This window comes from Mandrillus leucophaeus, unplaced genomic scaffold (genome assembly GCF_000951045.1).
Source record: "Mandrillus leucophaeus isolate KB7577 unplaced genomic scaffold, Mleu.le_1.0 Scaffold245, whole genome shotgun sequence".
Taxonomy (NCBI): Eukaryota; Metazoa; Chordata; class Mammalia; order Primates; family Cercopithecidae; genus Mandrillus; species Mandrillus leucophaeus.
In genome coordinates this window covers 1,038,619-1,064,710 of record NW_012102532.1, presented here as the reverse complement: position 1 = coordinate 1,064,710, position 26,092 = coordinate 1,038,619, and the positions used below count along the sequence as shown (strand labels likewise).

The 26,092-nt window shown below is 54.6% G+C and overlaps 4 protein-coding genes across 11 annotated transcripts; 2 read left to right on the top strand and 2 right to left on the bottom strand.

Moving 5' to 3' along the window:
- Window positions 1–286: 286 nt before the first annotated feature.
- On the top strand, window positions 287–2,674 carry SPSB2 (splA/ryanodine receptor domain and SOCS box containing 2). The gene is given in 3 exon segments (XM_011983007.1): window positions 287–1,399; window positions 2,306–2,383; window positions 2,386–2,674. Coding segments are annotated over 3 exon segments (777 nt in total). The 5' UTR covers window positions 287–735; the 3' UTR covers window positions 2,421–2,674.
- TPI1 (triosephosphate isomerase 1) lies at window positions 2,666–6,772 on the bottom strand. Of its 4 annotated transcripts, XM_011983009.1 has the most exons (8): window positions 5,948–6,203; window positions 4,627–4,750; window positions 4,424–4,508; window positions 4,320–4,349; window positions 4,217–4,232; window positions 3,831–3,916; window positions 3,472–3,559; window positions 2,666–3,343 (listed from the first exon to the last, which is right to left on the bottom strand). In XM_011983009.1, exons 1-8 carry the CDS (start codon window positions 6,171–6,173, stop codon window positions 3,225–3,227), a joined length of 774 nt encoding a protein of 257 aa, XP_011838399.1. In that variant the 5' UTR covers window positions 6,174–6,203; the 3' UTR covers window positions 2,666–3,224. The 4 variants fall into 4 exon arrangements, with proteins under 4 accessions (XP_011838399.1, XP_011838398.1, XP_011838400.1 ...); XM_011983008.1 differs by having other exon boundaries at window positions 4,217–4,349; window positions 5,948–6,772; XM_011983010.1 differs by having other exon boundaries at window positions 4,217–4,349; window positions 4,627–4,708; window positions 6,014–6,145.
- A 198-nt stretch (window positions 6,773–6,970) lies between these two features.
- On the bottom strand, window positions 6,971–21,812 carry USP5 (ubiquitin specific peptidase 5 (isopeptidase T)). 2 transcript variants are annotated; one of them, XM_011982996.1, is made up of 20 exons: window positions 21,522–21,812; window positions 18,309–18,434; window positions 18,010–18,076; window positions 17,681–17,814; window positions 17,381–17,526; window positions 16,940–17,124; window positions 16,136–16,230; window positions 15,244–15,437; window positions 14,345–14,416; window positions 13,650–13,737; window positions 13,397–13,522; window positions 12,783–12,936; window positions 12,271–12,445; window positions 11,348–11,436; window positions 10,530–10,721; window positions 9,927–10,070; window positions 9,705–9,850; window positions 8,714–8,867; window positions 8,341–8,425; window positions 6,971–7,612 (listed from the first exon to the last, which is right to left on the bottom strand). In XM_011982996.1, exons 1-20 carry the CDS (start codon window positions 21,630–21,632, stop codon window positions 7,519–7,521), a joined length of 2,577 nt encoding a protein of 858 aa, XP_011838386.1. In that variant the 5' UTR covers window positions 21,633–21,812; the 3' UTR covers window positions 6,971–7,518. The 2 variants fall into 2 exon arrangements, with proteins under 2 accessions (XP_011838386.1, XP_011838387.1); XM_011982997.1 differs by having other exon boundaries at window positions 10,599–10,721.
- CDCA3 (cell division cycle associated 3) lies at window positions 21,421–24,977 on the top strand. 4 transcript variants are annotated; one of them, XR_001006384.1, is made up of 6 exons: window positions 21,421–22,576; window positions 22,789–22,965; window positions 23,202–23,331; window positions 23,946–24,239; window positions 24,392–24,482; window positions 24,605–24,977. XR_001006384.1 is itself a non-coding variant. In XM_011982999.1 (6 exons), exons 2-6 carry the CDS (start codon window positions 22,846–22,848, stop codon window positions 24,758–24,760), a joined length of 732 nt encoding a protein of 243 aa, XP_011838389.1. In that variant the 5' UTR covers window positions 21,421–22,576; window positions 22,789–22,845; the 3' UTR covers window positions 24,761–24,977. The 4 variants fall into 4 exon arrangements, 3 of the variants coding, with proteins under 3 accessions (XP_011838389.1, XP_011838388.1, XP_011838390.1); XM_011982999.1 differs by having other exon boundaries at window positions 24,021–24,239; window positions 24,376–24,482; XM_011982998.1 differs by having other exon boundaries at window positions 24,376–24,482.
- Window positions 24,978–26,092: the final 1,115 nt, after the last annotated feature.

Below are 26,092 nucleotides of genomic sequence, written 5' to 3'. Positions count from 1 at the left end.
CGCGGTGTGCGCCCTGCGCGCCTCGGCTTCTTTCCGCCCGGCTCTTCCAGAGGCCCGGCGACTTCCTGGGCTGGGAAGCCAACCGAGTAATCGCCCGGGGTGGGCTCCAGGGGGCGGGGCATGCTCCCCGCGGCTGCGGCGGGTAGACAGGTAACTGCCCCTAAAGGGGCGAGGCCATACAGGGGCGCGGCCTCGGGCTGCACAACCCGGGGCAGCGATGAGAGGGTTAACGCCCCGGAAGGCCCTGGCGGGGCGGGGCCGCGGGGTGAGCGCGGCCCGAGGGAGGTGCTGGGGGCGGAAGCGGCACGCGGTGTGCGCCCTGCGCGCCTCGGCTTCTTTCCGCCCGGCTCTTCCAGAGGCCCGGCGACTTCCTGGGCTGGGAAGCCAACCGAGGTTCGAGGGCAGCGGCTAGGGCTCGGGGCGAGTAAGGCGGATGGTCCCTGCTGAGGCCCAAAGGGGGCGAACTCGCGAGAGTCTCGGGCGACCTGGGTCAGATGGGGCGAGGGCAGATGAGGGGTCCGGGAGCTTTCGGGCAGCCAGGGGGGAGGAGCGGGCCAGTTGGCAAACTTGGGTGAAAGGATGGGGTGCCTGGGTGACGACCCCCCGCCAGGATTCTGCTCCTCCACCCCTTTTCTCCCAACTCGCTTCCAGGCCAATCTCAAACTGGAGCTCAACTTTTATAAGAGAGACGCCCCAGCAAGCCTCTTTCGGGGAGCCCTATAGCTCCTCACCTCCATGGGCGAGACAGCCCTGGCGGGGGGCAGCAGCAGCACCCCCACCCCACAGGCCCTGTACCCTGACGTCTCCTGTCCCGAGGGCTTGGAAGAGCTGCTGTCTGCACACCCTCCTGACCGGGGGGCCCAACGACGCCACGGTTGGAACCCCATAGACTGTTCAGAGAACATCGAGGTCAAGGAAGGAGGGTTGTACTTTGAGCGGAGGCCCATGTCCCAGAGCACTGATGGTGTCCGGGGTAAGAGGGGCTATTCAAGAGGCCTGCACGCCTGGGAGATCAGCTGGCCCCTAGAGCAGAGGGGCCCGTATGCCGTGGTGGGCGTGGCCACGGCCCGCGCCCCACTGCCGACTAAGCACTACGCGGCGCTGCTGGGCAGCAACAGCGAGTCGTGGGGCTGGGACTTCGGGCGGGGGAAGCTGTACCATCAGACCAAGGGGCCCGGAGCGCCCCAGTATCCAGCGGGAACTTAGGGTGGGCAGCTGGAGGTGCCAGAGAGGCTGCTGGTGGTTCTGGACATGGAGGAGGGAACTCTGGGCTACGCTATTGGGAGCACCTACCTGGGGACAGCCTTCCGCGGACTGAAGGGCAGGACCCTCTATCCGGCAGTAAGCGCTGTCTGGGGCCAGTGCCAGGTCCGCATGCGCTACCTGGGCGAAAGGAGAGGTGAGGCCTGGGGCAGATGTGGGGAGAACTTTCTGTCCCTGGTGGCAGCGGTTTGGGATGGAAACTTCTGACAAGAGCAGAGGGGATGCACCTTCGTCCAGCCTGCCTCTCGCCTCCGTTCAGTGCTGGGAAAGGCCAGGGGTCTTTACGGCTGTGATTTAATCCAACAGCAATAGAGGCTTGAGAAAGCAACTTTCTCACGTTTTCTTGGCCAGTAAATGGTGAACCTTCAGAATGGAGGGAGGCACTCCAGGGATGAGACAATTCAGGAGGTATCAACCCCTGAGCAAGAGGCGCAAAGGGTTAGGTACTGGGTTTGATGTACAGGTCCAAAAGGAGGAGGACAGGCAGAGCCAGGTACCCGGGCTGTGTACCGGATTCTCCGGGCTCTGAGCTGTCTCTGTGCCACATACCCACTTCCTTCCTCAGCCAAACCTCAGAATGGGGACACTGGGGCCCTGGGCACCCGGGAGGAGAGCAGTGGAGGAGGCAGGGCCTTAGGGAGGGGCAACAGGGGAGGAGCCTTCCCAGGAACTGACTGGGGCCAGGGCTTGGAGCTGCTCTCTGCAGTTGTGTGAGCTGTAGAGTGGACGGCCATCCTTCCTCACCTCAGCCCCAGCTCCCAAGCCTCTGGAGTCAAAGCCTGGGCCAGCTCCACCACGGTCAGAGCCACCCTGGCCTGTCACTTAGAGGGCCTTAGCCAGCGCTTCACCCCAGCTCTGACTAGGGATGTGTGAAATCTTAACTGGGAGGCAGAACTTCAGGGCATCTCAGATTCCCCTTTCAGCCAAGGTGGGCACACTCAAAGCAGGAAAGCAGAAAGGCATCTGGGCAGGACCCTGTAGTTTGAGGACGTGTGACTGGTGGCTGCACCCATACTCACATTCCCCTCCTGCTCTCTCCCAGCGGAGCCACACTGTCTTCCGCACCTGAGCCACCTGTGTGTGCGCCACACCCTGGGGGATACCCGGCTCGGCCAGGTATCTGCCCTGCCATGAAGCGCTACCTGCTCTACCAATGAGCCCTGTGATACCACAGACTGTGCTGAGGCCTTGCCACCACCCCTCCCCTTGGGGAGGTGGGGAGGCACTGCTGGCCTAGACCAGCTATTGAAAGCTGGTGAGGCTGGGCCCCTACCCCAACCCAAGCTCTGAGGAAATCAACAGCCCCAGAGCCACTCAGAGGAAGAGAGGGAGCCGGCATTCAAGGCTATGACAGTTTGCTACGCAAAACGTTTTTTTCTAGTAAAAACAGTAAGAGGTACTATTATAGAAACCTGTTCTTGGTTTTTTTTTTTTTTTTGCACAAAGGATCATTTATATAGCTGCCTCAAAAAGGAAGATTATCTGGGCAAGTCCAGTGAAGGCAGACAGACCACAAGACCTAGTGCCAGGTGTTTATTCCCTCACATGTGGGTGGTTCACGTACACAGCACACAGGCATGGGCACCATGGGAGAGGGCGGCACTCCTGCCTTCGGAGGGGAGGATCTCGGCCTCACTGTGTAAGAAGGGAGAGGATGGCTTCTCTCCTGCCCTCACTAGGGCCTAGGGAACCCAGGAGCAAATCCCACCCCTTCCACCTCTCAGCCGAGGAGAAGCCACCTTGGTGACATTTAGTTCCAACCATTATAGTAAGTGGAGAAGGGATTGGGCTGGTCCCAACCATTACAGGCTGAAGATAGTAAAGGAAGGTACAATTTGGATGAGGCCACAGGAAGGAGCAGGCGACACCATCAGAAGCATGTGCGGGAGAGGGGCAGTGACTGGGCTTCTGGGCTGCTTAGTCCCTGGCTTGGCAGGAAGGGTAGGGAAGGTGGATGGGGCTCATTGTTTGGCATTGATGATGTCCACGAATTCGGGCTTGAGGGAAGCACCACCCACAAGGAAGCCATCCACGTCAGGCTGGCTGGCCAGCTCCTTGCAGGTTGCCCCAGTCACAGAGCCTGGGAAGGGAGCAGAACAAGGGCTTGGTCAAGAATGAGATGAGTATACCCCATCCCCACCTCCATGTCCGAGGGCTCAGTCTAGTCCTCAGCCCACTCCCCCTCAGCCGGGAACCAAAGCCACTCACCTCCATAAATGATACGGGTGCTCTGAGCCACTGCTTCAGAGACGTTGGACTTAAGCCATCCTCGGAGCTTCTCATGTACTTCCTGGGCCTAAAACAAGAAGCTGGACTAAGTAAGACCTTTTCTGTCTAAGAGGAAAAATCACTGGCACCAGTGGACACTTAGTGTGGTTTCTGACTGAATCAGAGTACCAGGGCTCCGATCCAAGCCAGGCCCTGGACTGGATGCCCTTGGACAAGTCACTGTCTCTGGGCCCAAGGTCTCCGTCTCTTTGAAATAAGGGGTTGCCCAAGATGGTCTGTGTCTGTCCAAACGTACTGAGGCAAGCTGGGATGAGGGCAGGGCTCCTGGGCTCTGTTACCTGTTGGGGCGTTGCAGTCTTGCCAGTACCAATGGCCCACACAGGCTCATAGGCCAGGACAACCTTGCTCCAGTCTTTCACATTATCTGCAGGGCACAGATCACAGATGGAGGGAAGGGTGAACAAGAAAGAACTCTCCAGCAAGGTTCTCCAGGAGTATGAAGGACGGTGGCCTACTGCCCCCTGGTGGACACTGGGGGATTTCCAGGTGGCATCTACCTTGGGGGCTGGAGAAGTGATAGGCCCCAAGCAAGGATTCTCACTCCCCCTCCCCCTTTTCCTTTTCTGGATCAGCATGGGGACCAAGACAGGCTCCAGGGCCTGACCCTACCCTCTGAGTCTCTGTGGCCCTGGATAGGCTCAAAGGTCCCTTTTTCCAGAGATACCTGCGATGACCTTTGTCTGCTCGAAAACAACCTTCTCAGTGATGCCAGCTTCCCTTTCATCTAGCTTCTCCCCAATACAGGCGATTACTCCGAGTCCCTCAGCCAGAGCATGGGCCACTTTCTGCCCAATCAGCTGTTGAGAAACAGACTTGGTGAGACATCCTTCTTGGAAAAAGACATCCCTTATCTTCTCTCTTGGCTACTAACCTCATCTGACTCCCCAAAGACATGCCTTCTCTCTGAGTGCCCCAGGACCACCCACGTGGCTCCGCAGTCTTTGATCATGCCAGGGCTAAAGGAAGAGATGAAGCCAAGGTTCAGCAGGGAGCCCATCCTGTGGCTTTCCCCTCAAAGCCACAGGGGAAGTGTGAGGGAAGGGTCCCACACACCCCTCTCCACCTCGATCTCACCTGATCTCCCCAGTAAAGGCCCCATTAGTCACTTTGTAGCAGTTCTGTGCAGCCACAGCAATCTTGGGATCTAGCTTCTGCCGGGCGAAGTCGATATAGGCAGTGGGGGGAGCACAAACCACTTCTGAGGGCAAGATGGTACCACAGGGGGATGAGACTAAAGAAAGCTTTCATTCTCCACAATTCCTAACCGGAGCCCTGGAGCCCCAAAGCCCTTACCCTCTTCTTCTTGGTTCTGCTCTCCTCCCCTTTTCACCCCAGCAAGATGACCTCTGTCCACTTTCCAGCCGAGGCTGGGTCTGCACTCAACTCGAAGAGCCTTCCAGATACCCCTGAGAGGCCACGGCCCTCGCCTTGCCCTCTGCTCTTTTAACAGCTGTGGCTCCAATTTCCTCGAGCTATTCTGGGCATAGGCACCTCACAGACTCAGCATTCTGTAGGGGCCAACTCTGCTTCCTTTCTAAAATAGCCCATCCTCATCTCCCCTTTGCAAGGCAAGGATCTGTAGCAAAAGGAGAGGGGCCAACTCCTGGGGTTTGTATTGGGGCCTCTGGGGAATGAACGAGAAGGGGATGCCTCTTTGGATCAGGCCCGTGACTCTCCGATTTCGGTGGAGGGAGGAAGGAGGATGGAGGAGAGCATCCTTTGCCCGTGGGTGGTAGAGCTAACTGACTCAGAGGCCTTGTGCTTTGCCGTTTCCAGGTTGGGGAAGGCGGTAGGATGGCTCCTCACTCCCAAATCGCTCAGGCTATTTGGCACCGGCTCGGTCCCTTCAGTGGAAGGCGGGAGTCGCACAGGTTGCCCAAGGGAAGGGGTCAGATCTGGAGGCTCAGGGACCCCGAGCAGCTTGGCGCGGGGACCCGGCCGCTAGCAAGGAAGGGGAGGAGTCTGGGGCTACGTGCTGCGGCGCACGGCGCGGGAGGCCGAGGGGCAGGTAGCGGGAAGCCCACGCGGCCCAGCCTCCTCCCCCACCCCGGGGTCTGCGGTCAGCCTCCCCTGGTCTCCCGCAGAGCCTCGGGTTCCGCTCCTAACCCGTCGCCTGGCGGACACAGCCCCAGTGCGCGCCCCGGGGCCACCTTCCTCCAGAAGACCCAAAACGTCCTTACCTGCCCCACGGTCGAAGGGGCATCATGTGCTCCGCCCTGCCCCCTCGACGCACCGACGGGGCTGCGGCTGCGAGGCCCCTGCCCGGACCCCAGCGGCCCTCGTCCCACAGCCCTGCATCATCAGGTCCGTGCGCACACCGGCCTCGAGGCCTCGGGAGAGGACGCTGCGACTCCCGCCCCGGCCCCGGCCCGGCCCCTCCTCGGCGAGGGCTTACCGGTGTCGGCCGGCACCTTGGCCGCGTTCAGAGTGCCGATGAGCTCCCCCAGATTCTGCTTCCGCCCGTTCATCTTCCAGTTCCCCCCAACGAAGAACTTCCTGGAAGGCGCCATGGCGATGGAGCCGAGACGCTGAAGGTCAGTGTCTGCGCGCAGCCGCGGCCACTGCCCGCTTATATAGAGCGCCGCGAAGTGGAACTCCGCCTCCTCGCCGTCCTCCGCCATGGCCCGCCCGGTCCCCCGGAGCCCTGCCCCCCGCCCGCCCTCCTGCAGCCGCCTCGGCCGCCGCCCCGTGTTGCACTGTTCCGACGTTCCCCCTTCTTGTGGCAACGTTCTAGGCGCGTCGGGGGCTCGGTCGCCTCCGCCTCGATTGCGGGGCTTTCGGGACAAGGCGAGACCTGTGAGCTCCGGCGCTCAGGGGAATCCCCGCTGACCCCACGGGGCCAGAAGTGGTTCAGCGGAGCTAGCTGTTGGCAACTTGGCCGTAGCCCAAATCGCCTACTGTGGCAGAGAGGGCCCCTCTCCAACTATGGGCTAGACAACCTCCTTCCCCCATCGGAGCAGCTCGTGCCCGACTACTGAGCAGGCAACCTTGTACCCAGGGAGTCTACCTGAGTCAAAACTTGCGGGACAAATACAGGGTTCACAGCGGGAGGGGCAGCCCAGAGAGGCATAGGCCACCAGGAGTGTCCCAACCCTCGCCCCGGCTGGCAAGGCCTGGCAGGAACTGTAGGGACTGAGTCCCAGACTGAAGCCAGCTAGCCACTAGGGATACCTGGGAAATACTCGGACTCCTGTGTGACTAGAGGAGGGCTCTTCACTCCGTCTTTCCTTGGCTTTGTGTCGGCACTTTGTCACTCTACACCTCCCCACCCAACCCCAATTTTCCCAGAGCTCTAGAACGAGTGAAAAGTGGAGACTTGCCTTTAGGGGGGAGGGGGCCAGAGTTAGGAGTTTTCTGAAACGTCCTCCTGCTAACCCCGGGAAGGTAAGCCTCTCCCAAGGTATCAAACAGGACACAATTTAGCAGTTGTACTTTTATTCACATCGTGTTTTGGCATTTTCCAGAGAAGGACAAGGAAGAGACAGGGTGGGGGAAAGACTGAGGCAGGAGGGCAAGGGGGGGGTCCCTATTTCCCTCACATCCCTCCTTGACCAACCACACAGGGGCAAACAAAGGGGGAGGGGAGGCACAGGTGCTCACTCGCCTGGGGAGAGGACACACAAAGCTACACCCACGCGCAAACGAGACCCCTCCCTCCACACCAGGGGGCTGGGCAGGGCAACAGAGAAGCAGAGCACTGTGGATTCCGGGGCAGGGGAAGCAACAAAGTCTCCTTACAGACAGGTGGCCGGCCCCTCCCGTCCCCATCCTGCTCCATCCCCAGAGTCTATCGCTGCCCCTCTGCTCTGCCCGGCCATTCTCCCACAGCCTCCAGCTTCTTCCCTGCTGCCGGGGACAAAAGGAAAAAGGGTACAGAGCAGAGGGGCTAAAGTCCATCCCTCAGCCCCTCTCCCTCATGCCAGGTGGTCTTCCCCTGCCCCCATTGGTAAGGGGTGAGGCAGGCTCTTAGCTGGCCACTCTCTGGTAGAAGTAGATGTAGCCCAGGTCCTTGGGCGGCTTCTCAGAGGCACACACTTTCTGGTCATTGTAAATCACCCATCTGGGGAAGTGGGGAAAACAGAAAACGATGAACAAACTGGGCATTCCAAGTGTCATCATGTAGTCTCTCAGCCATGGCCCCTGAAGTGCTCTCCACATTCTCTGCCCGTACCCCAAATCCACAGCCCAGCCACCACCTGCCGTAAGGGAGCTTCACAACCTAAAGGGTCGCGGCCCCTATTATGTCTTCAGATCCTCCAGTACCTCTGCAACCACCCCCAACCCATTCCAGGGAGGCGGGGGTTGGTAAACTTTTTCTGAAAAGGGCCAGATAGTATTTGAGGTTCTGCAGGCCCTCTCTCTGGTCTCTCACACGACTCAACTTTCCTGCCGCAGCGTGAAAACAGGCACAAACAACACATAAACAAGTGTGTTCCGGTTCCAGTGAAACTTTATTTACAAAGGCAGGGCGCCTGGCCAGGCGTGGTGGCTCATGCCTGTAATCCTAGCACTTTGGGAGGCCGAGGCAGAAGAATCACTTGAGTTCAGGAGTTCAAGACCAGCCTGGGCAACATAGTGAGATCCTATCTCTATTTTTAAAAAAAGCTGGTGGCCAGATCCAGCCCTTGGGCCAATCAGTGCTGCAAGACCTTCTGTCACTCTCTGGCACTTTATGTCCCCACCAGGCAGTCCCTTCACCTTCTCCCATAGCTATCCCAAGGACTTCCAGATGGCCCTCCTCATTCCCACCACCATTCTCCATTCAAAAAGCACATGGCCAGCACTCACCTGCCTTCCTTCTTGATGTGGCAGACGTAGTGACCACACATGGTCGAGGTGCCCATGTGACTAATGAAGGCAAAGAGCTGATACTCTAGAGAAGGAGAGAGGGGGTCAGAGAAGGAAACAGAAGAGGAATGCTTGAGTGATAGTCCAAAGATACAGACAACAGCTCAGACTCAGGACAAAAGTTTCAGGGAATGTGAGGCATGTACTGGGCCAGAGCCTGTCTCCATGTCAGAGAACCCCACCCTCAGATGCCACGTTGAGGTGGAGAGAAGCCCCTGACCCCTGAGGAGGGCAGAGCTGCCTGAATGAGGGATCTGGTGTAGCAGACTGACCAGATTCCACCAGGCCTGTCCTGCTTCCCGGGGACACTCACTTCCAGGACCATCCCGGACTTTAGGTCCCACTGGCACAGACTCAGAGATGGAGTCGGCAGCTGAGCGGCCCTCTGAGATGTCCATGGCAGCTTCAGCATCCAGGTCATCAATGTGACTGAAGATCCAGTCCACAGCCCGTTCTAAACTATTGTTCTTGGAGAGGAAGGAAGCATTACTTTTTTTTTTTTTTTTGAGACAGTCTCGCTCTGTCGCCCAGACTGGAGTGCAGTGGGGCAATCTCGGCTCAGCTCACTGCAAGCTCTGCCTCCCAGGTTCACGCCATTCTCCTGCCTCAGCCTCCCAATTAGCTGGGACTACAGGTGCCCGCCACTACGCCCGGCTAATTTTTTGTTTTTTTTTTTAAGATGGAGTTTCGCTCGTTGCCCAGGCTGGAGTACAATGGCGCGATCTTGGCTCACCACAACCTCCACTTCCCAGGTTCAAGTGATTCGCCTGCCTCAGCTTTCCTGAGTAGCTGGGATTACAGGCATGCGCCACCATGCCCAGCTAATTTTGTGTTTTTAGTAGAGATGGAGTTTCTCCATGTTGGTCAGGCTGGTCCCGAACTCCCAACCTTAGGTGATCCACCGCCTCGACCTCCCAAAGTGCTGGGATTACAGGCGTGAGCCATCGTGTCCGGCCAATTTTCTGTATTTTTTAGTAGAGATAGGGTTTCACCGTGTTAGCCAGGATGGTCTCGATCTCCTGACCTCGTGATCCGCCCGCCTCGGCCTCCCAAAGTGCTGGGATTACAGGCGTGAGCCACCGCGCCCGGCCAGAGAGAAGCATTACTTTTTCTAATAAGTTCTGGGGCAAAAAAGCCAGCAGTAAATGCAGGCCTCAGCTCCTTCATCACAGTCACAAAAGAGTGGTGCCCAGCCTTGGCCAGACCACACCTGTTGTCTTTGGTCTTGCTCAAGAAGGATGGCCCTTCACTGCCCCCCACTTCTTCCCCACTGGCCCCATGTCCTTAGCTGGGGCAGCCCATACCGTGGCCCGCAGCGCTTTCAGGGCCTGGTCCCGGGAGAAGCCCATGGAGACAATGGTGGTCACACAGTCCTCGGGAGGGGGGTCGGCTGCTGCACTTGTGGAGCCTGGCCCGCTAGACCCAGGCAGGATGAGGGGGTTCGCAAAATCTGTGGATGTGAAGGGGTTGATTTGTTTGGGGGAGGATGGAGGCCCTGCCCCACCCTGCTCCCCACCCCAGGCTACCTGGATCATCCATGTGTGACATGACCCAGTTCATGGCGGCCTCGGCCCCGCTGTTGCCCGTGTAGTAGACAGCTTTGCGGCAGGCGTCCATAGGGAAGCCCATCTCCACCAACTGGATGATGACGGATTCATCCAGCATGGGTGCTGCAATGGGAATTGTGGGTACAGGGACCGACTGATGGGGCCACTGTTTGCTCCTCCTCCCTCCCACAGGCCAGGACCCAGCCCTCTTCCAATCACCCATTCCATGCATTTTTCTCCCATGGATTGGCACCTTTATCCCAAAACTAAAATGACCACACAACTGTAATGTGGGTCCCTGCCCATTCTCACAGAATGGGCTGTGTTTCTGGAGCATGAGACCCCCCACCCTACCCAAACCAGGGAGGTAGCAAGGGCAGAGAGGTCATTAGCTGGTACTGTTGCCATCCACACCCAGAAGGTGGCTGGGAGTGCTCTGGTGAGGCCCCATGTCAATCAAAGAGGGCAGAGGAAATTTGAAAGGGAGGACAGGAGAAACACAAAGGACAGGGGCAGGGGATGCAAGGCAGAGAGGCCCCCATCAGCACGGGAGAGAGACAGGCAGGAAGAAGAGTCACTAACATGTCGGAGAGGAGAAGTGAGGGGAGCAGAAGGAGTCTTCGTCTTCGTTGCCATAGAAACCAAGGCTACCTTTGGGCTCATCCGGAGTGACCAGGGGTGGGGCAATGTCTGGCAGCTCCTCCTCTCCAGGCTGCAGCCCTGTGCCCCTCAACTGGGAGATGTCGAGCTCCTCTGGCATCTCGATGGACACATCTGTGGGAAAAGGGTCACCTCAGCAGCTCCCGGAGGCCTACCTGGAAAGTGATTCGGGAACCTCAATCCCCTGCCCCCCTATGTCAGAACTGCTCTGTCAAGAGGAGCTGCTAAAAGCACGGCACCCATCTTAGGGGTCCCAGTATAAGACAAATAATACTAAGCCTGGGAGTCAGGAGGCCAGGATGCTGGTCCTAGATCTGCCACACATAAGCTATAAACAGGGCAGGGGGCCTAGAACTTGTGAGACAGAATGATTTTATACTCCTGTGAGTCTCAACTTCCTTATCTAGAAAATGAAGGTACATCACGAGTTCTCAAATGACAGTCAGGGACCTGTAAGACTCACGAGAATTAATTGTTTCAAGATTAGCAAAATGAAAACATCTTACCAATTATTAAAAAAAAACTACAAAAATCACTTTTGGTTATAAATCATACCTATAACAATCAAAGAAGTCTTTTAATATTTTTAGTTAGTGCTTTCAAACTAGATACATTTTGAAACATTGGAGGTGATTTTTTTTTCCCCTTTCAGAGGAAACAGAAACACTAGTTTGTATGTGTTAAAGCCCCTTCTTTTTCTAGCATTTTCTGCATAACCTCCCTCATTCCAGCAGCCATACCCAGTTTCTTGGGCACCCAGTCTAAGCCGAAGGTGAACTTCTTGATCTGGATGACCAGGTAGTCAGGGAATGAGGCAAATCGTGTGGTCCTAGAGAAGAGAGAATGTGCTGGTACCCAGAGAATGCCCTGGGTTTTCCTCTCCTGAAACTCCCACCTGGGGTTCAGCCCCTCATGGATAGAAGTCCCAATAACCCAGAAGAGCCTCCATATTCTTCTCTTTCCCTGGGCAGGTGTCTAATGCCTGTCCTCAGCCAACAAGGAACAGTAGAAGCCAGAAGGAAGGCTGTGAGGGAAAAAAAAAAAAAAAAAAAAAAAAAGGCCTAGGTGTGGTGGCTCATACCTCCAATTCCAGCACTTTGGGAGGCCAAGGCAGGATGACTGCTTGAGCCCAGGAGTTAGAGACCAACCTGGGCAACACAGTGAGACCCCGTCTCTAGTTAAAGAAAAAAAAAAAAGCCACACACAGAGGAAGAGCTGTTTCACTGGCAGGAGCAGCAAAAGGTTGAGTAGCTGACTCCCCAAGACCAAAGCCCTTTCTCAGGTCTCACGCCCGTACCAGGTGCCAATGGGGAGGCACAAAGTGGGGCTATTTGCTGGAAATCCAAATTCTGCCCACAGATGATCCTAAGTGCCTGTGCTCCGCCATGACTGAGGGGGAGTGGAGAGGCTACGCTACAAAGAGACCCTGTGCCGCAGGAGAAGAGGGAGTGGTTGGGGCAGGACAAGGTGACAGATGCAGTCAGCACCTGTGTCTCCCCCTACCAGGGCCCCTCGGTTCCATCAGGGCCAGATTACCAGCCCAACTGATTCAACCCTGGGATTCCAACCACAAAGGGATGAAAGAACAGGGAAGAGGCAGAAATATCCTCTGGGATGGCTCTGCCATAGACCCACAGCCTCAGGCCCCAACCAGAGGACTTACTTGACAGCTACTGACTTGGCCTGCAGGGCTGTGCTCCAGAAGTCATCCACCTGCTCAGGGGCCCCGTAGGCCTCCAGGCAAGAGCTGAAGGGCACCTGGGCCCGAACCAGTTCTGGCAGTGGCATCTTCTCCTCTTCGGCTTGCCGCTTCTTCTCCTCGTACTCCAGAAGCTCCTCTGGTGACAGAATGGGTTGGTGGATCCTTCAGAGTGTGCTGCTTCTTTCCCTTCTTAGCCTCTCCCTACTGGCTCTGTGTCCGTATTTCAGCTCCTCTACCTTTCCAAGGCACCCCGACACACGTCCAGTATGTCTCGCCTCTGTTTCCACGCAGCTCTGCTAACAAGCTGAGAGTCCACTGGGCGAGGTTAACCCTACCTACTCCTGGTGGCCGAGACTGGAACCTTGGTGGTGGAGCAGGGCATTCCATGGACTCTGCTCCCATCAGGTGCCCAAGCATTCCTCCTAGACCTTAGCCTCCCCCCGTGCCAAGGCCTCGCTGATGGAGCAACCTACCTTTGTTAAGGGCTGCATCCATGGGCACAGGCAGCTGCATGATGTAGTCCACTCGCTGGGTGTACTTCACCTTCTCTGTGGCCAGGCACTTAATCTTCTCCTCCACCAAGAAGCGGAAGACTTCATTCGGATTTTCAGAGCTCCGGCAATTCCTCTATGGGAAAGAGGCAGGGTAGGGAGGTCTGGGCAGCCAGGGAACAGAATGGGGCCTGAAAGGTTCATGGGAGAGTCAGGGAGAGAAGGCAGACTACCTCTCAGAACTCAGGGACACAAGAGCGGAGCAGAAACCTTCCCTAATTCACCAACCCCTCCCATTTCTGGCCCCATCCCTGCACTGAGGGACTGTGCTGGAACACGCCTGTATTTTTCTTTATGAGCAGTAAGTATTCTCATGTCATTGTCTTTGGGCGCAATCTGAATTGAGCTTCGAGCCCATCAAGGGTAAGGATCATCACCTTCACTATCCTCCTTAGGTGCAAATACTGCTCACAGGGACAGAGACCGTAGGGATTCAGGGATGGGACTGGGTTGGGGCTGACAGAGGGAGAAATGGGCAGGAAGGAGAGCGAGTAAACTGCAGGAAAATGAGGGTGTGCCATCTTCCCAGCCCTTACCTCCACCATGTTGATAAGGTGAAGGAAGAACTCCTGGGCATCCTGCTGCCGGTTGGTGGAGAATTCAGGGTGGCCCTTGCCGATGAGGGCCTTGAACATCCGAGGGGCAATGCCATCTTGAACTTCCTGGGAAGAGTCAGGGCAGGGACTCAGCTGGGGCTCAGTGGTCATCCCGGGGCCTTCTTTAGACATTTCCCAGACCTCAGCTTCCCCACAATCCCAGGGCCTGAAAGGGACAGAGTCCTAGACGCACCTTCTGTTCTGGCACCCGCTCCCCATCGCCCGACTCTGGTACTGGCTTGGAATACTCCCCGGAGAGAAGGCCATGGCCCAGCTTGGCCCTGCATTAATATCCAAGAAAACATTTCACTTCAGTCAACTAACGACCCTGTATGTCCCCAGCTCAACCCCCTGCTCGTGGCTCTCCCTAGCTAACTCTTGACAATGTGAAAAACCTTAGATTCCACAGGAACCCAGCTCAAGACAGACAACACGCCCAGAGGACAGTCACCCGAATACTCCTAATAGGCCAGGGGTGGCCATGCATGGTGGCTCACGCCTGTAATCCCAGCAATTTGGGAGGCTGAGGTGGGCAGACCACGAGGTCAGGAGATCGAGACCATCCTGGCCAACATGATAAAACCCTGTCTCTATTAAAAATATTTAAAAAATTAGCTGGGCGTGGTGGCGGGCACCTGTAGTCCCAGCTACTTGGGAGGCTGAGGCAGAAGAATCACTTGAACCCAGGAGGCAGAGGTTGTAGTGAGCCAAGATCGCACCACTGCACTCCAGACTGGCAACAAAGCAAGACTCTGTCTCAAAAAAAAAAAAACAAAAAAAAAACAAAGGCCAGGGGTTAAAGTGCTGTGCCCCCCAGGCGGTCATGGAGCAGGAAGGTATACGGCCATGACTCTCAACAGCCTTCCTACATAGGACCTGGTTACATACACCTGGGTGCTGAAGTCCTGGGTAGGGTCCGTCGGGGCATTCTGGAAGATCTTCTCCAGCTTATCCACATACCTAAAAGTCAAGGAAAGGACGGTTGGAGGGGCTCTGGCCTGAGCTCTGAGGAAAAGGGAAGGGAGCAAACATTTACTAATTCTGTGAATGGGCTCCCGTCAAGAGTGGGGAGTCGCTTCTCTCCAGCAACCTGCCTGTTCTCCCCTTCTCAACTATGTCCAGTGTGCAAGCACGCTGGGCGGCACAGGAGCCAGGGAGGGGAGGCAGCCTGGGATGAGGACAAGGGCAGTTCATGTTCCATTAGACAGAACCTGTTGACATATTCTGAGCATTCACATTCTAATTGTTCCCCAAATTCAAAAGTAAACTCATTTCCGCTGAGAACCTGCCTTTCTTCTTAGTGTACCAAGCCCCCTTCCTCCCCAAGTGCTACATGTCCATGTTAGGTGCTCATCTGAGGTCACTGGCCTAAAATAAAGACCATCTGCTAACCCTTGAGTCTGTCAGAAGGCCACAGAGCCCTGGGACCTGGCACTCTGCACTATCAGTGGGGTTTGTGTGTTGGGGTGCTGGTGGTGCAGCTCCCTAACTTGCTCCCCTTACAGTATGTCAGCCAGAGTGTGACAGGAATTATTCTGTTTTTTTTTTTAAAAGAGAAGACAGGGTCTCGCTATGTTGCCCAGGCTGGTCTCAACCTCCTGGGTTCAAGCGATTCTCCCATCTTGGCCTCCCAAAGTACTGGGATTACAGGTATGGGCCAACACACCTAGCCGATAGGAACTACTCTAAGATTAGAATCAAACACAGAGGTGCCGAGGGCAGCTGAAGGGAGTATGCCCAGAGGGTGCTGACCAGGAGGGGGCCTGGGGAAGGAGAGCACTACTCACTTCCTCTGGAAGTCAGGGATGCTGAAGAGCACCTGGACCACGGAGTTGAGGTAGCAGCTGTTACCCAGGTTCTGGATGCCTGTGTAGCCAGGCCCAAACAGGGGCTTGAGTGGCACACCTGACTCCTGGATCAGCTCCCATTCACCAATCCGCTGGTTCATGTCTATCTCCAACTCAGTCATCGTCTTGTCTGTCTGTGTGAGAAGGGGCACTTCAGACTGAGTGAGAAACTCAACTCTGTAGTTTTTACCTTGATCTCTCACTGAATCTAGGATGACATCCGACTGTGGCCTAGAATTTGTGGAATTACAGGCTCAAACATGGGAGGCATGTTGAGTATCATCCAGTTCAAGTTCTGGAAGGTCATACATAATTGTCCCAGAGGCCCTTTAGTCTTCAGGGCCTCTGCTTGAATGAGGAATAAAAATTCCTTTTACCTGAAATGTTTTTCCCATCCTTAAGTTACCCCTAACCTCCTTCACATTGTCACTTAAGCATCGTTTCCTCAGGGAAATGTCCCTGATCCCTAAACTAGGCCAGGTCACCCTGCTGTTAATTACTGTAGTACCCTCCGTCTCTCTTTCATAGTACCCACCACAGTTTGCAACTGTTGGCTTATTTATCTGGGAATGTGACTAATGTCTGCCTTTCCTTCTAGAGTAGAATTCTTGTAAGCAAAAACCACATACGTCTTATTCACACAGCATCTAGCACATAGTAGGTACTCAGTACTATTCACTGCATACATGATTTGAGATATTTAAAAGCAGCCTGTGTATCTTGGTGATGGGGTTAACTAGAAGATTTCTCCGAAACCCTACTTCAGCCTTGGGCGAAGAGGAAGGGCCCTCACAGGGGCAGGAAGTAGAATCTGAAGCTGGAGGGGTCTCACCTTCTGCATCTTCAGCATGTCGATGCCGAAGTGGGACAGGTGCTCAGCCAGGCTGGGGTCCAGGACCATGTCATCCTCATCATATGAGTACACGTCTAGAGCAGGAGGCAGGAAGAGAATCATGGGAAGTGGCTCAGGACTAGCCTGGCCACCATCCCATCCCTTGCCCAGAAGGGACTTGAGGGGACAAAAGGACAGCCAGTAAGGTCCACCCTCTTGGTTCCCTTGAATGTGAGTGAGGTCATGGCCCTTCTGGGACTGTCAGGGAAGACAGATGAAACAGGGTGAGGGTCGGAATTAACTGTGATTCTGATTCTACCCATGAGGTAAGACAGGCTTGATAGGAAAGGGATGAGGATTTGAGTGGGGAGTAATCAAAAATTTAGTATCATCTGCAGTATTTTCCTTTTTTGAGACAGGGTCTCTGTAGCCCAGGCTGGAGTCCAGTGGTGCAATCATAGCTCACTGCAGCCTCAACCTCCTGGGTGCTCAAGCAATCCTCCTGCCTCAGCCTCCTGGGTAGCCGAGAGTACAGGCAGGAGCTGCCGTACCCAGCCAATTTTTCTTTTTTTGTGTGTGTAGAGATGAGGTCTCACTATGTTGCCCAGGCTGGTCTCGAACTCCTGGGTTCAAGTGATCCTCCTGCCTTGGCCTCCCAAAGTGTTGGGATTGCAAACGTGAGCCACTGCACCTATTTTCCTTTCTTATCAAGATAATGCATTCATGTATTATACATGTCACACGAAATTACTAACAAATGAAATACATTTAAGCTGAGAGTGGCTGGAGGAGGGGAGGCTGTACCAGCTCCATCAGGGGTGATGGTGCCCAGCTTGACAGCTAATGGGTAGCCCGTCTCCCGGTAGTGCTCCACAGCGTGGTTGTTGCCCCCACTGCCGTCGAAGTAGCGTCGCCCACAGAGGATGGAGCCATCCGTCAGGTTGAGCCACAGGTTCTCTCTCATGTCACACTTAGAGCACTTCCAGCCACTAACCCAGGGAGAAGAGAATCAGCAGAAATGTGCGTCGGGGATTTGTGGGAGTGGCAGAGAAAGGGGGCTCTGCAGGCCCCCTGCCAATCCAAGGTCTCTCTCTCCTCTCCTCTGGCCATCCCCATGTCTTGTTCATTTCCAAGATTCCCTTCCTGTCCTGCTTCCTACCCTCTCCCCCACCAGATCCCCCAGATAAGTGGTCTCCATGTCCTTGCTCTGGGGGTGATGCCCGAGGCAGAGGGGCCAGGCCTCACCAGGGAGGGATTCGAGCAGGGTTGTCCAACTGCTTGAGGCTGAAGGCATGCTTAGACACCTGCCGTACTTCCCCATCCCATGCCTGCACCTCCTGCTTGCGGGAGGCTGAGTCAGCTGACAGTAGGGCCTCCACTGCACTGGTCACCTGGGGGAAGCAGAGGGTCAGAGGCAGTACCCAACCCCCTGCCCCACATGCCCCTCTTCCCCTTGGCCTTCAGCTTTGTCAGTGCTTGCCTCAGACATCACTACCCCGGCCCATCTTGCTCTAGAATCTTGGGGAGCGTGGGAGGGAGTCATACCCGATCTCTGACAATGTCAGGCAGTCCCCCCAGTCCATCCCGGGCAATCTCCAGGTAATCTGGCAAAATGACAATCTTCACATCCTCGTCTAATTCAAACTTCTCCTCGCTAAGGTCAAACCCGCCTTCAACACCTGGAAGGACAGGGAAAAAGAGGGAGAGTAGAGCAATGACAACAGGTCAGTGTCCCTCCTCCGATCCAGCAGCTCACTTGCCCCACCCAGAGTTCTAGGGCCATCAATCAGGCCCACTCTTTGGGGCTTTCCTGGTGCTGCTGAGAGCCAGAAAGACCAGCTCAGGCAGAAGAATAGAAGTGCAGTGGTGCTCACCAATAGCCAGCCGCGTAGGCTTCTTCCGGGGTGGGTCTCCAGTGCCTGTAGCAGGGTCCTCCTCTTTCTGCAAAGAAGCAGGAAGGGCTGAATCAGCAATGAGCATGAGCGAAGGAACAAGTGGGGAGGAGAGACGGGAGGAGGTAGTGGTTCATCTCAGAATAAAGCTAAAAAACATCTGTGCCAAGCTTTAATGACACAAAAGTAGGTGAAAAAAAGAAACTGAGTCCAATAGTAGGTCAGAATACAGACAGAATGGAACAGAATGTACCCAGGCCTTGCCCCAGCCCTGTCCCTACCAGGCGCCGGGTCCGCCGGAGGTGCAGGTAGACTCGCTGGCCAGTCTTATTGAAATGTCTCTCCACATACTGTTTCCCGAAGCCCAGAAATGTGTTCATACAGATGTAGAGGCCCCCCTCAGACTCCTGCAGGACAAGAGGTAAGAGTGAAAACACGAGGAGGTTATGAGCCTGGTCAGGAGAGGAGACCAAAACCCGGAGTCAGAACCGCTGGTTCCAGAGAGATGCTCTGTCCGCTAACACTGTGGGGCCCCTGCAAGCTACTTAGCCTTTTAGGACCTGGGACATAGCTAAGATTCTCCCCATTTCCTCCCATGACTTTGATAACAACCAACAAGGGCATCAGGGGGCTGAGGAACACCAGCTCATCTTCGCCATTCAACCCCAGCCTCCATTTATCTTTCCACCTGCTCCTTCTTGGGCTTTGGAGCTCTTCAATCAATCACAATCTTCAATTAATCCTTCACTTCCTTCCTGGTGCTAACAGATCCAGAAAGTCAATGGCGATCAAATATTGTGGCCTTCCGGTGTTGCAGATGACATTCAAGGGGAAAAGGGTCCCTCCGTGGGAGAGGAAGGACTTTCATGTCAGACACTGAACCCAAACCAGGGACACCTAAGACAAACCCTATCTGATCTCCATGATTCAGAAAACCTTCCAGACCGGAGGAGCCGAGATTCCAGCACCTGCGCAGTATATCTGATCCGAGTGTGCCAGCAAGCAAAACTACCTTTCCTTTAAAAAAACAAAAACATTTATTTTAGAGACGGGGTCTTACTCTGTCACCCAGGCTGGAGTGCAGTGGCACGATCATAGGTCATTGTAGCCTCAACCTCCTAGGCTCAAGTGATCCTTCTGCTTCAGTCTCCAAAGGAGCTGTGACTACAGGCACACATCACCATGCCTAGATTTTTTTCTTTTTTTAGAGATGGAGTCTCACTATGTTGCTTAGGCTGGTCTTTAACTTGTGGCCTTGAACAATCCTTCCACCTTGGCTTCCCAGAGTGCTGGGATTACAAAGGCAAGACTAAACATCCAGCCAAAAACACCTTTCCTTTACCACACTCTACCAGGTAGTCAAACCCTGGTCCACACTGTGAGTCTTCTCCCTCCTCTGCTGCTGAAGTGTGGCTCCAGGGAAACAATGACTTGTTAGGGACTCACAGCTAAACCTGCACCCCGTCTGGCAGCGTCATCAAGTCCAGCATTCTATAGCCACCACCCTCTCTCCTCTGCCTCCCCTCTGACCACTAAGATCCCTGCTGAAGTCCCAACAATCACCAATCTCAAAGCCATCCCCTTCTGACAACAATCTCGCAACACTTGCTGAGGTAGCTAGAACGCACATAACCATGAAAACAGGGACAAATGGGTGTCCACCCAGAAACACAGCTGAGAAGGGGATGGGCTTCCCCCAAAGCTGACCAAGTTCTCCAGTGCCTTTGTAAAGAGTGATGGAGAAGGTGGAGGAGGAAATTGGAGAAAGTAAGGGTCTTCCCTCAGATCCAAGGCTTTGAGCAACAACAGGCATCCTCTTCCAGGAATAAGTCTCAGTGGCCTTGAACATTTCTCTGCTGTGATATGAAAAGTAGTGCACTAAGGTAGTTCTCGGGCCCATAGATTGCTCTGTACCACCTCCTAGAACAGTGTGTACTGCAAGTTCATGAACAAATGGAGCATTTCTCACCAGGGAGGTCAACTAAGCTCTTTCTACCATGAACCCAATCTGAAGGTAACCAAATATGCTGGAAGTTGGTTAGCAAAGAACTAGGGCACATTGAAAATCTCTTGACTTGGGGTGAAAGAGGCAAAGTGTCAGAAGATTACAAAAACCCTTTTTGGATTATTCAAAGCCATTACTAAGGAGAGAGACAGGAGTGAATGTCAGTGTAAAGAGGGGCCCACTGACTTCTACCATCTGCTGGTAATTTAAAAAAACATTTCCTCCTGGGAAGAATGTGGGAGCTCTGAAGTGATTAAACTCCTCTGTTGGAAATTAAAGATGTTGATTTCACCAAGGATTGGGAACCCTGGAGCTCTGCTCTGCGCAGTCCTCTTTTACCTCTGCCAAAGCCAGACTTCAGAGAAGCAGCACATTGTCTGAGGCCCAGATCAAAGCCTAGTAAACCAAGCAAACCACAAATCACAGTGATGATCCTGAACTGGGCCTCACATCATGCCATTCTACTCAGTACTGGTGATGCAGTAATGAAGGCTTTCCACTCTGACTTGCAGTTTTCAGGCCATGAGCTGGTCTGGCAGAATACCCTGGGCAGGGCCCAGCAGCTTGAGGGGTGGGGTGGTGAGGGGGGCGGATCCCAACCAAGCTGCTGCCTTCTCAGTTCAGGCCCCAAAGGGCCTCCAATTGAGGGTGACACAGGAAGGCAGAACTGCAGGAAGGGAGGTACCAGGTGGAGCCTGCAAAACGTGAAGCATGGTGTGGGAGGTGGCTTTGTGTAACTAGCCAAGAGTGGGAGCGGGATGGGAAAGAGGCCTCAGCATCCTCCAAGAAAGAAACCACCACTCTAGGAATACTTTAAAAGGGGTTATCTCAGCTGTCTGTGATAGGCTGGGGGGCGGGGGAAGGGTGGGGGTTGCGGCCATTGCTCACTTCAAAGGAGAAACGACTAGAGCTTTCCTCTCCTCTTTCCTCCCCTCCCCGCCCCCTGTCCGTTTTAACCACAGGGTGAAGGCTCTCTAGCTCTTCCTTTCTCAGAACCGGACTTCTTGAGAGCCCATTCCCCGACTATTAACCGCCTAGGAACTGCGGACCCCACCCCACAACTCCAACCCCGGCCGAGAACAGTGGGGAGTCGCCCCCATCACTCCCACACGAGACTACAAAACCCGGAGAGCCGTGCGCGGCAGACAAGGCCGACTGCCAGGTTTTCTCAAGGGTCCACTTGGGGGATGTAGTCCGACGGTCTGGCTGCACCCCTAGCTTAGAATGACAACGAGGGCAGTGAACGACTACAATGCCCACAGTGCTCCACGAGGCGGGGAGCTGACGAGGTGAGCGCGGCGGCTTCCGGGGGCAGTAGTCACAAGACAGCCGCAGTTAATGAAAGGCAACGGCAGAGTGGAGCGTGGGAGACTACAAGTCCCATGGTGCATCGCAGGGAGGCGGTAGCCCAAGCCTTGCAGGCCCCGGCGGAATGACCAGGGCGATGGAAGGCAGTCGTGCTCGTTGCGGGCGTGGGGAATGGGCTTACCGGCGTGTCGAAGGAGAAGGCGCACTCGTCTTTGTGGACCCGGTCTCCAGCCTTAGGGACCCGGATCGTCGGTAATACTGACAGCAGCGCCTCCTCACTCAGCTCCGCCATGACACCGGCAGCGGCTTCTCCACACACCGCCGCTCCCACCGTTCCTAGTCTCCTCCCCTGTCCCTCCCGTCCAATGAGCGCCACTCGTTAGGGGCATGCGCCGCGGGGACGACGCGCGAGAATGGCAGTTGGACACAGCCTGCCTGCCGGTGCTCCGCCCCTGCCCCGCGCTTGACCGACGCCAATGAGAAGCGCTCCTAAGGCAATTGATGGTTGAAAGAACCAATCCCACTCCTCCAGGGCGGGAGCGCACGTAGACCAGCTGGGTGGGCTCCGAAGTTGCAGCTCCTCCGGCTCCGGGACCTTTAGGGTCTCTTCGCGTGCCTTCTATTGAAGAGCAGGAATTGATGGTTGTTTTAAGTCTCTCACTTCCAGAAAGTTTCCTGGGGACCTGTCCCGTCGGAAAGTCGAGGGGCAGTTGTCTTGGTATTTGAAAAGGGGATATTCAGTGAGGCGGAGCTTGAGGGGGTGGTGTCGAGTGATTGATAAAGCTGTCAACCAATAAGGCTACTATCGCTCGCCTCAGGAAAACCACGACTCCAGCTGGATGTGCGCATAATAGTGTAATCACTCATAATTCTATTTTGTTTAATAAAATAATTCGTTCTTGAGACTAGACGTCTCGAAAGCGAAGACTGGCACTCCTCAGTCTACCACGGACTGCTCGCAGGCCGATACTGAACAGAAGTACCCTTATCAAGGAGGCGTCACCTCTGGGCAAGCCTAGCATCAGTCCATTGACCCCCCCACAGTCACCATGATAGACGTTCTCCCAGACCAACAGCTTCCTTTGGCTCGAGGCGGGTCTTACGTGGAGGGCCTATGGATCTACGTCGGCTCAGCCAATAGGGTCAGGGCAGGGGGCGTGGCGGGAAGTTTGAAACTGGTAACTTCGGGAGTTGCGCCACGAGCTGTTGTGCACCCAGAGGTGGAACTGGAGCCCGGTAAGTGATTTGAATAATTTAATAAACAAGTTAGCGGGCTCGGCAGGCCCAGAATGAGCCATTTTGTCAGCTGCAGCGGTCATTAACTCCGCAGAGGCCTCTGGTCCCCCGCCAGGAAGTTTCTTCGCTGGAAACTGGGAAGATACGGTGGTTTAGGGTTGAGGGTCCGACGTGGAAGGGATAAGGGCTGAGACCTCAGTCACTTCTCACAGGCATTCCTTCCTCTTCCCGGGCTGGCCCTTGCCCCTACCCTGCAACTCCTGGTTGAGATGGGCTCAGCCAAGAGCGTCCCAGTCACACCAGCGCGGCCTCCGCCGCACAACAAGCATCTGGCTCGAGTGGCGGACCCCCGTTCACCTAGTGCTGGCATCCTGCGCACTCCCATCCAGGTACTCTGGGCCAGAGTGGGAAAGGCAGAGAATGTCTGAATTCTTGGGCCTCTTCCTAACCTGATTTTGAGAGAGCCCTCATGTCCCCACCCTTATCCTGGCCTTATTTTCTGCATTCTCAATCTGTGTGGGGTAGACTGGATATCTGAGGGCCTTGGCAATTCCTTCCTGAAATATGGGGAGGAGAAGAGAGAAGAGTCAGGGCCCAGACTTGTTCTAGCCTATGGTCTTGACAGGTGGAGAGCTCTCCACAGCCAGGCCTACCAGCAGGGGAGCAACTGGAGGGTCTTAAACATGCCCAGGACTCAGATCCTCGCTCTCCTACTCTTGGTATTGCTCGGACACCTATGAAGACCAGCAGTGGAGGTAAGTGTTGGGCCCAGGGAATGCTGATGAAACTGTCATCTATTATTCTTGGGTAGGGTCCATGAAGCCATTCTCTCAGGGATCTTTAAAGGGTCCTCCATCCTCCTGCTTCAGACCCATCTCACTCTTATCTCAATGTTTTGTTCCCAGCCTGGGTACGGTGGCTTATGCCTGTAATCCCAGCACTTTGGAAGGCCAGGGTGGTCAGATCGCTTGAGCCCAGGAGTTCAAGGCCAGCCTAGGCAACATGGCAAAACCCCATCTCTACAAAAAATGCACACACACACACACACACACACACACAAAAGCACGGTGGCATGGGCCTGTGATCCCAGCTACTCAGGAGGCTGAGGTGGGAGGATTTCTTGAGCCCACGAGGTCAAGGCTGCAGTGAACTGTGATCATGCCACTGCACTCCAGCCTGGGGGACAGAGCAAGCCCCATCTCAAAAAAAAAGAAAAGAAAAATTGCTCCCTTTCACCTTGATTTCCTTGATTTCTCTCTTCCCACTTGCTCACTCACCTGGGCATGAGTCCTAAGGTTCCTGTATCTTTTGCTCCTTGCTGAATGTTGCGTATCAGAAGGTCACTGTTCACTTCACTTTCTTCCTCTAGACCCCCCAAGCCCACTGGTGAAACAGCTGAGTGAAGTATTTGAAACTGAAGACTCTAAATCAAATCTTCCCCCAGAGCCTGTTCTGCCCCCGGAGGCACCTTTATCTTCTGAATTGGACTTGCCTCTGGGTACCCAGTTATCTGCTGAGGAACAGATGCCACCTTGGAACCAGACTGAGTTCCCCTCCAAACAGGTGTTTTCCAAGGAGGAAGCAAGACAGCCCACAGAAACCCCTGTGGCCAGCCAGAGCTCTGACAAGCCCTCAAGGGACCCTGAGACTCCCAGATCTTCAGGTACAGAATCTAAAGGCAAGATGTAGGGAAGATAAGCTAGGATAATGTTTTGGGATAAGGTCCATGGGTGAGTGTGGGAGGAATAAACTGTGAGTCCTAGTTTTAGGTCCTTGCGTTAACTCCTTACCCACCCCAGGTTCTATGCGCAATAGATGGAAACCAAACAGCAGCAAGGTACTAGGGAGATCCCCCCTCACCATCCTGCAGGATGACAACTCCCCTGGCACCCTGACACTACGACAGGTAAAGGAAGAGAAGGTGAAAGCTGTTACTAGGATATCCAACGTAGAGGGTGGGAGACCCTTTTACCCAGATCTTCCCTCTCCTGAACAGCAACCCCCCAACTCATATACTGCCGTTTTCAGGGTAAGCGGCCTTCACCCCTAAGTGAAAATGTTAGTGAACTAAAGGAAGGAGCCATTCTTGGAACTGGACGACCTCTGAAAACTGGAGGACGAACATGGGAACAAGGCCAGGACCATGACAAGGAAAATCAGCACTTTCCCTTGGTGGAGAGCTAGGCCTTGCATGGCCCCAGCAATGCAATCACCCAGGGCCTGGTGGTATCTGTGTCCTCTCACCCCTTCTTTCCCAGGGATACTGAGGAAAGGCTTGTTTTCTTAGACTCCTCCTCAACTACCCAACTGGGACTCAGAGCTTTATTGGGCTTTCTTTGTGTCTTGTGTGTTTCTTTTATATTAAAGGAAGTGATTTTAAATGTTATTTTAAAAAGGTATATGTAAACCTTGCACCGAGTTTTCTGTGTGTAGAATGGCAGCCTAGAGACCTTGTGTTCCCTGGCCTGAGCCCACTGATGCTCTGAGCTTCCTTTGCACATCTCCCTTAAACCATGGTGTCCCCATGGCTCTGTCCTTGGCCCTTTCCTCCTGCTCTCCCTAGGTGTTTACTTCTAGGGCTTTAGCTATCACTTCCCTACATTCTGGTAACTTCCAGGTCTCTCTCTCTAACCCTGACCTTTATCCAGCTGCCCTATAAATACTTCAAAGTCAGTTTGTCTAAAACTGAATTCATGATCTTCCCCCAAAAGCTATTCCTCATGCCCTCTTCCCTATCCTTGTGAATGACAGCATTATCTACCCAGCCACCAAACTCAAACCTTGGCCATTATCTCAAATCCTTCCCTCCCAATATCCTCTATCCTAGCATTTGGTCACTAAATCCTGGTGATTCCACATTTTGTTTGTTTGCTTGTTTTCTTAGAGGCAGGGTCTTGCTCTGTCACCCAGGCTGGAGTGCAGTGGCACAATCACAGCTCACTGCAGCCTCAACCTCCTGAGCTCAAGTGATCCTCCTGTCTCAGTCTCTCGAGTAGCTGGGATTACAGGCATGAGCCACCAGGCCTGGCTAATTTTTGTATTTTTTTTTTATAGAGATGAGGTCTTGCCATATTGCCCAGGCTGGTTTCAAGCTCCTAGGCTCAAGTGATCTGCCTGCCTCAGCCTCCTGAAGTGCTGGGATGACAGGCATGAGCCACCATGCCCAGCCTGCCCAGGTAATTTTTAATTTTTTTTGTAGATACAGGGTCACACTATGGTGCTCAGGCTGGTCTCAAATTCCGGGCCTCAGGAGATCCTCCTGCCAGCCTTCCAAGGCTCTGGGATTACAGGCATGAGCCACTGTTCCAGCTGATTCCATGTCTTTAATCTCTTCCTAATCCCTCTCCCTAACCCCTCTGTCCTGTCGCTCTTGCATTTCTTGCCACCTGCCTCCTATCTTGTTTCCCTAGTGCCAGTCTTTCCTCCCTCCCTTTCATCAACCTACACTGCTTCTTTCCAAAAGATCTGGAGCAATCTTTCTGAGAAGCATAACTGAACGTGTTACTACTCTGCTCA

What these genes read in the sequence shown, in the direction of transcription:
- TPI1 (XM_011983008.1), bottom strand. Translation starts at nt 6,173, where the DNA reads ATGGCGGAGGACGGCGAGGAGGCGGAGTTCCACTTCGCGGCGCTCTAT. An exon ending in GCCTTTACTGGGGAGATCAG is followed by an intron (nt 4,509 to 4,626) that starts GTGAGATCGAGG and finishes CTCTTCCTTTAG; the next exon opens with CCCTGGCATGATCAAAGACT. An exon ending in AGACTGCAACGCCCCAACAG is followed by an intron (nt 3,560 to 3,830) that starts GTAACAGAGCCC and finishes TTCTTGTTTTAG; the next exon opens with GCCCAGGAAGTACATGAGAA.
- USP5 (XM_011982996.1), bottom strand. Translation starts at nt 21,632, where the DNA reads ATGGCGGAGCTGAGTGAGGAGGCGCTGCTGTCAGTATTACCGACGATC. An exon ending in CAGGACTTCAGCACCCAGGT is followed by an intron (nt 13,738 to 14,344) that starts GTATGTAACCAG and finishes ATATTAATGCAG; the next exon opens with GGCCAAGCTGGGCCATGGCC. An exon ending in GCCAAGTCAGTAGCTGTCAA is followed by an intron (nt 11,437 to 12,270) that starts GTAAGTCCTCTG and finishes TCTCTTCTCTAG; the next exon opens with GACCACACGATTTGCCTCAT.
- CDCA3 (XM_011982998.1), top strand. Translation starts at nt 22,846, where the DNA reads ATGGGCTCAGCCAAGAGCGTCCCAGTCACACCAGCGCGGCCTCCGCCG. An exon ending in TCCTGCGCACTCCCATCCAG is followed by an intron (nt 22,966 to 23,201) that starts GTACTCTGGGCC and finishes TGGTCTTGACAG; the next exon opens with GTGGAGAGCTCTCCACAGCC. An exon ending in TATGAAGACCAGCAGTGGAG is followed by an intron (nt 23,332 to 23,945) that starts GTAAGTGTTGGG and finishes TTCTTCCTCTAG; the next exon opens with ACCCCCCAAGCCCACTGGTG.